This window comes from Protopterus annectens, chromosome 4.part0, assembly GCF_019279795.1.
Source record: "Protopterus annectens isolate FY-2018-M chromosome 4.part0, PAN1.0, whole genome shotgun sequence".
NCBI lineage: Eukaryota > Metazoa > Chordata > Ceratodontiformes > Protopteridae > Protopterus > Protopterus annectens.
The window spans coordinates 1795117544-1795131168 of NC_056733.1; the positions used below are offsets into that span (position 1 = coordinate 1795117544).

A 13625-nucleotide genomic window follows, 5' to 3' on the forward strand; every position below is an offset into this window, starting at 1 on the left:
CTAAAAGAGGCCTATCTGCACATCCCAGTCAGAGACTCTTGCAGGAAATATCTACGTTTCAGGGCAGGATCTATGCATTATCAGTTCTCTGCACTTCCCTTTGGCTTATCCACAGTTCCCAGAGTTTTCACAAAATGCCTGGCTCCAGCCATTGCTTTTTGCAGACAAAGAAATATTCAAATTTACCCCTACTTGGACGACTGCCTGATTCAGGCAGACAGTCAGGAAAAGCTGTTGCAGCACCTGATATTTGTAAAGGATCTGCTAACCTCACTGGGGTACACTATAAATGAAAAGAAATCCAAACTAGTCCCCAGTGAAAAATTGTATTCCTGGGAGCAATTCTGGATACAGCATCCTAGATGGCATTCCTTACTCCAGAAAAACAAGCCTATCTGACAGGCTACTTCTCTCAGCTGGCCACCAGAACCCAGTTATCCACAAGGAAAATCCTGCAAGCTCTAGGGTTCATGGCCTCCTGCATTCTACTAATTCCATATGCCAGACTGCATATGAGGAAACTTCATTGGTACTTAAAAAGCCTTTGGTGTCAACACTCTCAGGACCTGGAAACTATTATACCCATGATACCTCCTTGTCAAAGGAAAATTTTTCTTTGGTGGGCAGCAGCATGCAACCACAACAAGGGACTTCCCTTTTCACAACCCCACCCCACCCAGATCCTAACCACAGATGCATCAGACTATGCCTGGGGTGCACACGTGGATGGCAGGTGCATTCAGGGCCAATGGAGTCCAAATCAAATTCATCTGCACATCAACCAAAACAATATACTAGCTGTTCAGCATGCTCTGACAGCTTTCAGATCCCTACTCTCTCCAGGGCTTCTATTAATCAAAACTAACAACACCACAGTGATGTGGTACATCAACAAGCAGGGGGAAACCCATTCTTACCCACTCTGCAGGCTAGCCATGACCCTTTGGAACACAGCCTCAGCCATGCATATTCACCTGCTAGCACAATTCCTGCCAGGCAACCAAAACTCTCTGGCAGACAACTTAAGCAGAAATCTCCTAGACCCACACGAGTGGCAATTAAACCACAACACCTTCAACCTTGTGACCCAGAAATGGGGTACCCACAAAGGTGGACCTATTTACCTTCCCCAACAACCACCAGCTCAGCAAATTCTGCACCAGGGAACCTCACAGCAAGGCCTGGAAAGTGGATGCCATATCCTTCCAATGGGTAAACCTCTCAGTCTATGCATTTAACCTCTACCTCTTCTTACAAGAGTATTACTCAAAATAAGGGAGGAAAGACCAAGGGCAATCCTGATTGCCCCAGACTGGCCACACCAACATTGGTACCTACTACTGCGCAGTCTGTCACCGTTGCCTCCATGGCACCTCCCTCAGAATCCAACTCTCCTGACTCAGCAGGAGGAAGAGTTCTTGCATCCACAATTGCAGACCCTGAACCTGGCAGCCTGGCTTATTCCTTGACTTCTCCTCCAGTGGCCAGCCTAGGCAAGCAGGTCCTGGACATCATACGTGAAGCCAGACAACCCAGCACTAGAAAATCCTATGCTGACAAGTGGAAAAAGTATTGTTCCTGGATCCAGACTAAAGGAGCTGACCCAGCACAGCCCTCCTTACCTCTCATCCTGGATTACCTAGCAGACCTACTCCACAGGGGCCTGTCCTTCTCTTCCATTAAAATACATGCCTCTGCCATCTCTGCACATTACAGCACTGAGCCATCTCTCTTTTTACACCCTCTCATCAATCAGTTCCTTAGAGGGGCGAACAACTTAAGGCCGCCAAGAAGAGCCCCTACCCCTACTTGGGACCTTAACTTTGTGTTGGAAAAGCTCACACTACCCCCCCCCCCCCTTTGAGCCTGCGGCTTCAGCAAAGATAAAATTCCTCTCTTGGAAAACAGCATTGCTTCTGGCCATCACTTCAGCTAGAAGAGTGTCTGAGCAACTTATAGCTGTGGAACCCTTCATCATTTTTCATGCTGACAGGGTCTCCTTCAGGACTAACACAACTTTCATGCCTAAAGTGGTGTCCAGTGTGGCTCTCAACCAATCTATTCATTTGCCCACCTTTTTCCATAAACCTCAAAATAAGGGGTAAAGGATCCTGCACTCTCTAGATGTGCACAGACAGCTCAGATTCAACCTGGATAGGACTAAGCCCATTAGGAAATCTGACCCGTTACTAGTCAGCTTTGCACAAGGTGCAGAGGGCAAGGCCATATCAAAACAAACCATTTCCAAATGGATAGCACACTGTATCCATTTCTGTTACAAACACCACTGGAAACCACCCCCACTGGGGGTCAGAACACATTCCACTAAGGCAACTTCAACCTCTGCAGCCTTTCTCAGAGGGGTCCCTACCAGGGACATCCTGGAAGCTGCAACATGGAGTTATGTTCATACATCACCAAGCATTACCACCTGCCTATCTTTTCCAAATCCAGGGCAGGCTTTGCAGCTGCAGTCCTGCACAACATACTAGCCAGCCCCCAACTCTTCTTGACTGCCTCCACCCGATCTTCAGCTTTGGGAATCAACCCAAGTGTGATGACTGCAACACTGAAACACGAAGAACATAGTACAGTTGTGTGCACTTACCATAAATGTAGATGTTCGAGTGTATTCACTGTTTCAGTCCTGGTTTCCCACCCTCCAGCCCCCTTGTCTCTCTCTCTCTTCCTCACTCTTCACAGGGCTGTTGGTATTTACTTTCTACTGGTGGTGTTATTCCACCATAACCTAGCTCCTTATTTGGAGGCTCCTGACATTTGGGCAAGAACAACTGATGTAATGGCGTCGGCCGCCTGTTTTTATACCACTGATGACCTGACATCAGTCCTGGAGCGACAGCAACCGATGCAGAAATACTAAGCTTCTGGTATTCGGGCCAACTGACGGCTACCCCTGGCAGGATAACCCAAGTGTGATGACTGCAACAGTGCATACACTCGAACATCTACATTTATGGTAAGTGTACACAACTGTACTTTATGCATAGTTGAATTAACAGTGCCTTAAATAGCCAAGTCAATGTATGGAAAATGTATTTATTTATTTTATTTAACATTTGTTTACTGGGAAAGTCCGATTTGGAATGAAGCCAATTTTCAGTGGCGGCCCAGAGAAACGCTCCAGATGCATGTCTTTATGACATGGGAGAAAAGCTGAGGAAACCTACACGAATGCAGGGAGGACATGCAGACTCCACACAGAAGGCACCCTAGCCGAGAATCGAACTGGAGAATCTCTTGTTGTGAGACGACAACGCTACTGCTGCACCATTGTGCTGTCCCTGAAAATGCTGGTCTTACATTAATAAGTAAAGAAAACATGACAGTTCTGCCTGTTTTTGACTCTTGCTGTGGAAGGGGGATCTAACTATGCAGGTAAACCTACAGAACCAGTAATTTATTGGTAGTATTGCTATTAAACTGATTTTGTTTTCTACATTTACCGAGTCACTTGCCAGTTGGATGTTGAACTAAATAAAATGTCCTCTAACAAATCCAAACATAAAAATGTTTAAAACAAGTTTTCCTTAGCATTAACATTTAAATCATTTTTTTTATTTATGTTTAATTTCGTGATGGCACTGTTTTAATATTTAATTGTAAATAAACTGTTTGCTTCAGATACAGAAGTTTATCTTGCATTCCAACAGTTGTCAAAATTAGTAGTGTAACATTAACTGAATTTGGTTTATAGTTCTGTGTTCTGTAGTAATGTATTGCTTTAGCACATTATGCTACCATTTTTATAGTTTCATAGTTTCATAGTTTAGTAATAGGCTATCTGCCCTGGGGCATTTGTAAGCCTAGCCATAGTGATGTGGCTTTCGCCACCCCATGAAATGGTACAAAAATGCACAAAAATGCACAGGATAGATTTAGAATACTGTGCCTCTGTCTAGTAGTGACACAATGAAGGCCCCCTTGTATAATAGAATTAGTTTGCTGTGCCCCTGTGTAGCAGTGACACAGATGTGACCCCTGGGGTATAGTTTCATAGTTCATTAAGTTCTGGTTATAGATAATGCTGGGTTGTTATTTTTGAATTGTCTTCTTCTTTCAGCTTTTACCGGTTAGGGGTCACCACAGTGGACCAACTGTCTGCTTTATGATTGGCAGTGGAGTTTTACTGTGTCGAGTTGCCAGCCCAGCACCCATCCTTCCACAGAAGGCACAGACATGCACACACTCATGCCTAGGGCCAATTTAGTTTGTCCAATCCACCTACAGCATGTCTTTGGGATGTGGGAGGAAACCAGAGCACCCGGAGGAAACCCACGCGACCACAGGGAGGACATGCAGACTCCACACAGAAGGCACCCCAGCCGAGGATCGAACCAGAGAACCTCTTGCTGTGACATGGCAACTCTAACCGCTGCATCTTTGCAGCCGCTCCACATTTTTGAATTATGTGGAGTATATTTTAATTTTCATAGTAGACTGTGTATCTGTTTTTTTTCTCCCTCGCACATGCAATGTGTGCGTGATGGTGTAGTACTGAAACCTGCCTCCTGAGGCTGTTGCTCCTTCCAGGATTTGCAGTTAGAGCAGCACTCTGATGTGTATGTGTGTTCTGTTCCCTTCGTAGTAAGGTACAGGATGTCCAGAAATAAATTGAACACAATTTATTAAAAGAAACACTGCAAGTCAGAAACATATGGGGAAGCCACTCTACATCAGCTGTAAAGGTTCAACCAAACAACCCATATTTATAACAAATTAAGTCATTAACTAATCAGTTGTCTTGTTTTCAACACACTGTTAATAGACATAGAATAACGCAACCTTAGTTTGGCATCCTTATGTGCAAGTTAGCCATTTTCAGCTGGATTTCTGTCTGCAGATGCTAGTATGACTCTGTGTTTTTGTGCCTCAGGGTCCATTGTAGCTCATTCCACCAGAGGTGTGGCATCCTCTGCAGGTTTCTTCCAAGGGGGTACATTATTTGTAAAACAGTGACCTGATCTTTCATATAATTGTTCATTTCGTATTAAAATTAGAATTTGTTTTCAAGGGTAGTGGTAGTTTTGCCACAGCAATCATTCAAGTTATGCAGGTTGAATCTTCCATATACAGTCTGGATTGTTATCTTTGTATTTTACTCAATTTATAAGGCTTACTTTAGAGATGTAATTAGCATAAAATGTTATAGTACAGTTGGGTGCACCATAACATTAGATGGCTAAAACCATTATTGTTGTGATATTAGCACCCTCCCTCCTCCTGTCCGTTTAGTTGTGGTATACTCCTAGTGCATTGTTGCATAATGAACATATTGTGAATATGTGATGTTTTGGTTAAACTGTATTACACTCAACTATAATGTAGTAATAGAATGCTGTTCAAATAGCTTTCTGTAGTGCTTTTAGCTAAATTAAGCATTTCTGGTGAGATGCATTGTGGTATATTAGAGTGATTGCTTGCTTATCTAGTGCTTGGTGCCATTCCCCAAATTGGCAATCTTCAGCTTTGAGTTGAAGAGCAAAAACAAAAAAGGTTCCTTTCCCTGATCTTGACCTCCAAGCCTTGTCCATGTTCTGCAGTCTGCAACCTCAGCACTTTTTACGATGAGAATCAAAAATGCAAACAGAAATATCCATTTCCTATTCAGGCTGTAACTTACAGCAAATGCTTCAGTCCTGACCATAAAAACAGCTATTACTACTCATTTCAGTAAACGCCGATATGGAAATGAATATCTGCACTGCACTACTGAGTGATCAACATCTCCCAGGCATGCCCTTTAACACTCATTTCCCAAGGTGACTGCTCCCTTCACCACTCCCTAGCTATGCCTCTGTGATGTTCTGATATTATAATAGTGTTTACAAGGCAAAGTGTTCCTGCAAGAGGCAACTGTTCTGTTTTACACTTTTGCTATAGTTGTTGGCAGAGATTGGTCTTAAAGAAAGACATTTGATAGACCAGAGTTGGATGTCAAAATATTATATGCTTCTTGCTTAACCTCTGTTTTTTTCTTGCACTTTTATGTTTGAGAACTTTCCAATCAAACTGTTTGCTTAGCTGTCAGCGGTAGCTTAGCCAGCATGAGTGGAACCAGAATCTCCTGCTTAGCAGAATGCTGCTGCTGCTGAAGGAACAGCCCTCTTAAAGGGGCTATAGCCCAGTTTATGAAAGCTTGATATGGAAGCCATTATAACGATCCATCCATCCTCAACTTCTTTTTCCCATTTTGCACATGGGGTCAGGGTGTCACTTCAACAGTGACAATCATCTTGAGCCAAGGTTTACACTACTGGGTGGCTAGCCCTGCCATGGTAGTTCATCCTTATCTGTCACTCGTACACACACTCATACCTATGGCCAATTTAGAGTGTCCAATCCACCTACTGCATGTCTTTGGAATGTGGAAGGAAACTGGAGCACCCTGTAGAAACCCACGCGACTGCAGGGAGGACATGCAGACTCCGCACAGAAGGCACCCCAGCCGAAAATTGAACCGGAGAACATCTTGCTGTGAGGTGACAACGTATGCCATTGTATACCGTAACAATAATTTAACTAAAATAACTATACTTCCTTATGCATTAGGGATATTCCAGTAGATGTCTGCCTAGCACTGGAACATTAGTACTAAAGATTATTCTGCAAATATTCATCTTCTCCTGCAATGCTGATCAGTATAAGTAGAAAGAGGAAGATGCTCATGTTAAAAACTTGAATCAGCAGTGTTGAAAAACTATAGCCATACAGTGAAACCGAAAAAAAAAATGTGCAGTGAATATCAACAAATGGACTCTTTCAGGCAGAGAGACAATAACTGAGCATTAAGCAGCTGCATGTCTATAAGGCATTACAAGGAGGCAAGTTAAAAGTCAAAATTTAGCAATGTAGAAGTACCAGACAGGCAGAAGTAAATAAAATGGAGACCAACAAGGTACAACCGTGCAGTCTCACTCACTTTAGGATTAATTAAAATGCAATTCTGCAGGTAACAACTACAAGACTTTCATCTTAGCTTGTACCCTGTTAAGCTTTTTTATATGTACATTACATTATATTTGCTTGACAAAAGAAGGAAGCAATAGGGCTGTGTCCCTTAAATTCATTTATTCTTCCTCTCCTCCATTTCTGCTTTCTCCATTATCCTTTTTCCACATTCCATGTCCTGTTGAATGCCTCTGTGAATCATACCTCTCAAGCGTCCAGATTTTCGGCTCATGTTTGCTCTGTTAATCATAAAATCTGTGGTTTTCTGACCAATCACTGATGACTGAAGTCACTAAATAGTGACAGTCATTTGAGTTTCAGGCTTCATAACCTACAGAAAACAGCACTACAGAAAATGGATGCTAACACAAAAACTTAGAAATCTGTTAAAATAAAAGATTTTAAGAGTAATATTTAAAATTTGTCTTTATTTTTGGGCTTTTGTTCACCTATTATTTTTGTCTTTGTCCAGATTTCTTGTGCTAAGAGGTTGAGAACTATGCTGTGAATTCTTTTTCCACCACCTTTTGCATTATAGTCCATTTTATGGCTCTACAACTGTCTTTCTGAAAGAGTGTTTTCAGGTATCCTGGGAGGAGTTGGTCTCTACAGTCTGCTGCCTGTGCTCCCTTCTTCCCCACTTTGTTTGCACTGCTCCAGAAGAGATATTCCTATCTTTGTAACATGAACTTGTGCACCAATATCATGTTCCATCTGTCGTACTGGTCTCTGGTTAGAAAAGCTCTAGGGTCTCTAGCCCTTGGGCATTTCCTTTCCCCACCATCCTGAGGATCTTACTGGTAGCTTTCATTTGGATTCCTTCTAGCAGCCTGATGTCTGCCTTGTTGTGAGGTATCCAGAACTCCAATGCATTATCTGACCAGAGCCCTTTAGAGGAGAAGCCTTGCGTCTTTGGTACCAGAATCTTTTCCTGTGAATATATACCCCAGAATTATTTTTCTGCTGTCACTGTCATCTCACTCTCTTCCTGGTTGTCCAGTCAAGATGTGATCAAGATGTCCAAATTCTCTTCCTGCTATGTTCCCTTCATATCCTGACAACCAGTTTGTTATGACATATAAGGATTGTTGTGGTATAAGTGCAGTACTTCACATTTGCTTACATTGAACTCTAACTGCCTGCTTATTGTTCACTTTCTAAGACTTTTCAAAGCTTTCATAGGATCATAGAAGTTTACTAGGCTATTGTCCCAGAGGTCATTTTAAGCCTAGCCATTTCAACCCAATGTAATACTGTAGCAGTACTAGTCAATACCCAGGATTGCATTTAGTGATGATTGCCCATGTCCATGAGGGATTGTGGCTGCTATTCCCAGTAAGAATTTTATTTCATGTATTTGAGATGCAGATCATTAGGCTTCACCTTATGCTAAAATAAGATAAAGCCTGTTCATCCTCCTTATCTCCTTTTGGTATTTTATTTTTATTTTTTATTTGACGTTTGTTTACCAGGATAGTCCGGCTGGGTCAACAGAACCAGTTTTCAGTGGAGGCCCATGGAGAAAAGCTCTACATACAGATGTTTAAAACATTACAAAAAAAAAAATACGGCATATACAGAAATTGCATTAACATTTTCCACATACAGAAATTTAAGACATTAGAACATATTCAGGGCAACTACAATTCATAACAATAACTTCTTTTACCTCATGTTTCTGTATATTCCTGCATTACAGAGGCATGCAATAGGTAAAATGTTGATCCTCCATATAGTCCTTAAGCGGGCATGTCAGATGTGATTGAATTTGTATGTGCATTCTTCCTTGGGCTGGTGCTCTGTCCTTAATTCGTTTCTTTGCCTGCACCCATTAAGTGCCAGGATAGGCTCATGCTCCCCCATAACCATGAATTGGGTTAAGCTATGGAGAATGAATGAATAAACTGAGGTCACTGCTATATGTGTGCACATTGTTATTACAAGAGTGGTGCTTTTGATTTAGCCTGTTCTTGGCAAAAATTAATTTTTCATGTGTGGGTCACTGCTGCTGCTGCACTGGGATTTGCAGTCTAAATAAGATAAAACCTACAGCTTTGTTTGTCTGAATGATCTCTCCTTGAATTTTAATGCAAAATGGAAAAGTGGAAGATTTTTCTTTAATGATCTCCAAGATGCTTCACAAAGCAGAATATCTAACTTCCATTAGAAGATCTTAATGGCTACCATCTGTATCATATTGCAGGTCATGGTATTTCTCATGTAATTGAAAAAGCAGAGTCCTCACTTGGGATTCCCAGTCCTGAAGAATTATCAACAGAAGCTGAAAAAGAAGAGGACTTACAGAAAGGTAAACACAGTTAAATGAAATCTGTCAAGGTTATGTAGATTGTATTAGTCTTGCTTGTTTATATTTTAATGTAGTCTCATTTTCCAGAAGTACATTTTCTAGTGTTCACCATTTTACATACAATAAGAAATAAATTGTTCTTTAATTGGAGTTAGTATTCCAATATGTTTCATATATTGGTTCATCAGCTTTTACTTAGTGCTTGACAGCACCCATTGAGTTCCTGACTTATAATTCTGAAATACATGACGCAGTTTCTGAAAAACAGGTTTGTTTCTGAAGTAAATGTACCTGTTGCCAATGACACAATAATAATATAATATAGTGAGGCTGTGTTATTATTAGCAGCAGTGATTTGGAGGTATGATTTTGATCCTGTTTTGCAGCCAGCAACTGTAAAATGTCCTTCTATTCATATGCTGCTGTATCCATAACATGAGGGAGTCTGCCTCTGGTCGACTTGTACATACTGCCATTTTACAAAAGATAGTTGCTACTGCGAAGGTACATGTGATGTCCCGCGTCTGTCAGTGAACGTTGACCATAAACAGACATCGGGTATAAAATGGACGTCAGCGTGCACCTACCTCAGGACTTTTCTGCCACCTATGTGACTGCCAGCTACGGCCGTCGCTCGCTTGCTGAAGTGACTATGTGCTGTCAGTATTCAGATTTTGCTACTGTGTTTTGGGTTCATGTCAGGTAGAAAGGACAAGTGTCGGTGTGGAAGGCAGATTCCACATTAATACTCACATGAGCTCTGCTATTCTCTCTAGACCAAGACCATGACCACACCACTTGTGAAATCTGTCAGGCCCTTGTCGCCAAAACACTCAGCAGTCATCTTGCCACATTAAAGTTTTATCTGGAGAACCAGTGCTTGAAACGTCTTACTAAAGACATGGACCCAATGTTGGGATCCTCTGAAGAGCCACCCACAAAAAAGGCCAAAGAAATCACGGCCTGATCCAAATGCTGTGCCGTTTATTCCGTCCATACCTTTCAAGGCCGGTGGAGGTCCGGAGTCTGAGTCAGAATCCATGGATCTTCCACTGACAGGTACCCAGGCAGAAGCCATCAAAGAAGCTGCAGGCACATACCAGAGGGAGTCGCAAGCGTCTGACTCTGTGCCAGGGGGAACCTAGGCTTATTATTTGTGAGGGACTGCGTGGGATTTCCCAAATTATTCTCTGCGAAGATGTTATCTTGGATGCTGTGGAGTGCCGTCCGGCATCCAGCCCTCTTTCCCTGCATCGCATCACTGACATGCCTGTGTCTGAGGCCCACAAAAAGAAGAAGCAAAAGACAAAGTATATTGCTTCTTCCCCGACATTCATACCTTCTGACCAGCTGGCTGACTGGCAGGCCTTCACTCAAGGTCTACTTAATGCCTTCCTTGCATTATGCCAGACCTCTGCTCCTGCCCAGGCCCCCTCAGTTTCTACTCCTTAGGGTAAGCTAGTTACTGACTTATCCTCTGAAGAAGAGGATTCTTCAGGGGATGAATCCCTTACTTACGCTTCCCAGATTGCCTCCTCACTGGGGTATGCTTCACCAGAGGAGGAGTCAAATGGTACAGACTCCCCAGGGCAAGACATTATCTTTGGGAAAACTATTGTACAGATAAAAGACATTAAGTGGGACCGTAGCCAGGGCAGCCATGGTGGTGCAGCGGTTAGCGTTGCCGCCTCACAGCAAGAGGTTCTCCGGTTCGATCCTCGGCTGGGGTGCCTTCTGTATGGAGTCTGCATGTCCTCCCTGTGGTCACGTGGGTTTCCTCCGGGTGCTCCGGTTTCTTCCCACATCCCAAAGACATGCTGTAGGTGGATTGGACACTCTAAATTGGCCCTAGGAGTGAGTGCGTGTGTGTGTGCCTTCTGTGGAAGGTTGAGCGCTGGGCTGGCAACTCAACACTGTAAAACTCCACTGCCAATCATGAGCGGACAGGTGATCTGCTGGAAAAGCCAAAAGAAGAAGAAGAAGAAGAAGTGGGACTGTAGCCAGGTTACTGAGACTCAAAAGAGATATTATTGCCTCTTACATATGGAGTCCCCTAATCCATCTGCAGTCCCTCCAGTACATCTTGCCTTTTTGGATGACTACTTGGCTGCCTGCAAAAATCCAGATTCACAACACCCTGCACCTAAGCATCCAGACAAGTTTTACAAAGTCCCTGAAGATCAAAAATTTCTCTACAAGGCCCCTTCTGCAGACCCTGCCACCAATTGTGTGTCTGCAGATAACACCTCCAAACTTCTCCCCTCCACCTCCTTCCTTCCTCCTGATAAGGAGAGCAGGTAATGGAACACCGAGGCAAAAAAGTTTACACGTCTGCCACCTTAGCAGTGAGAGCTATAAACTACCAGATGCACATGGCCAAATACTCTTTGTCCCTTCTTTCTGATGCTATTAAGCAATTGAGTGACCTCCCTGATTCCCCTATCAAGGCCAAAATATCCAGTCTCCTAAATTCCTGTGGTTAAGTAACTAAACACTCCATTTAAGTGTAGTTGTGATGCTGTAGAGGCTTCCTCTAGAGCTGGAGCCTCAGGTTCTGTCATCAGGAGGTATTCCTGGCTTAGGCTGCAGCTTCTCCCTGATGGCATTAAATTAAAATTAATGGATGCTGCCTTGAATAACAAAGCTTTGTTTGGTTCAGCAGCTGCTGAACTCTTTAAGGCCCTTCAGGAGAAGGGTAAGGAGCTGCTGGAGCTCAGACACATTTTTGTCTCCCTGGTTCTCTGCTTTCAGAGGAACTATCCAGCTAAAATAACATTTGTGAGAAAGCCTTCCAGACAGATGCCACCCAAAGGGAAAAAGATTACCAGGAAACAGTCACCATCTAGGTCTGCTCCCTCTACCCGTGCTCCAAAACAGTCTTTTCAGGCCAAGCCTGGTAGTCTGACTACCATCCAACCACCCCATCCTCACTCTCCTCTCTCTCCTATCTCTCTCCCAGACAGCACAGCAGGGTGGAACAGGACTCTTGGGTCCTCTGTATTATACAAATGGGATATTTCATGGTGTGGGAGTACAGACTCACTTTCAAAGGCATTCCTCAATCCCCTCGAGACCAAAAAAGACATTTCTCAACCCCCTCGAGACCAAATGGCTTTCTTTCCCCCACTTCTGCAGGAAATTCTCTCTTAACGCACAATTCAAGAGGTTCCTCCTCAATTAAGAGGAAAAGGTTTCTACTCCAGGATGTTCCTGGTCCCCAGGAAAGAAGGTCCTTAGAGATCAGTCATAGATTTGTCCTACCTCAACACCTTTCTCCAGATCCCCTCCTTTCGGATAGTTACACTTCCATCTCTCCTTCTTCTAATCCTCCCTCAGGCCTTCTTGGTATCCTTAGATATAAAAGATGCATTACATGCTCATCCCAGTCCATCCCTTTTTCAGAAAATTCTTCCGCTTTTCAGTGGGTTCTGCACACTTTCAGTTCTGTGCTTTGCCATTTGGTCTCTCTACAGCCCCAAGAGTGTTCACAAAGTGCCTAGCTCCAGTCATTGCCTTTGCCAGAATGCGGGGGATCCATTTCTTCCCCTATGTGGACAATATCCTGATCCTGATCCAGGCCCCATCCATTCAGTTAGCCTTACATCACCTAGACTTCACCATCTCACTCTTGAGAGGTCTAGGGTTAACGATAAACCTTTCAAAATCATCCCTGACACCCTCACAGGATCATGTGTTCCTAGGATGCAGGATTTTTAACAGGACAAATGATGGCCTGTCTTGCTCTAGACACGATCATGTCCCTCACTTCTTATTTCAAGGCGATACTCCCTCTCCAAGCCCTGTTGGCCAGGGAGTTTCTCAGGCTCCTAGGATTGATGGCCTCCACTATTCCCCATGGTACTCCTAGCAAAGCTACACATAAGGAAATTCCACTGTCTGGAAGCAACACCTGCACCCCCTAGAGTTCATCGTTCCCCTGTTACCATGCCTTTCCAGGGAACTGAATTGGTGGATAGCCTAGATGTTGGCCAACCCAGGCCTGCCCCCCAATCAGGACCTGTACACAGACACTTCAGACACAGGATGGGGAGCAACCTTAGGAGTATGGAGAGTGAGAAACTCTTAGACCCTGAGCCAACCGAGGGAGCACTTCAGTTTGAAGGAGATGAGAGCCTTGATATTGTCCCTCCAGATCTTCAAGGATCGAATCCTGCCAGGAGTGCTGAGGTGGTACACAGACAATACCACTGTGCTGTGGTACATCAACAAACAGGGGGAACAAGGTCCTATCTCCTGTGCAGATACACTCTGTAGGCATGGGCATTCCCCTAGAGAGACAAGTAAACCTTCTAGCTGTCTACATACCTTCTGCAGAAAATGTAATGGC

The 13625-nt window shown here is 43.6% G+C and overlaps 1 protein-coding gene across 1 annotated transcript in view; it reads left to right on the plus strand.

Annotated features, from left to right (window-relative positions):
- The window catches only part of FAM114A2 (family with sequence similarity 114 member A2), a 1115082-nt gene that overhangs the window by 318169 nt on the left and 783288 nt on the right, over nt 1–13625 (plus strand). The window contains exon 4 of the mRNA XM_044069930.1: nt 9173–9277. Coding sequence (XP_043925865.1) covers nt 9173–9277 — 105 coding nt within the window. The remainder of the gene's footprint in view (nt 1–9172; nt 9278–13625) is intronic.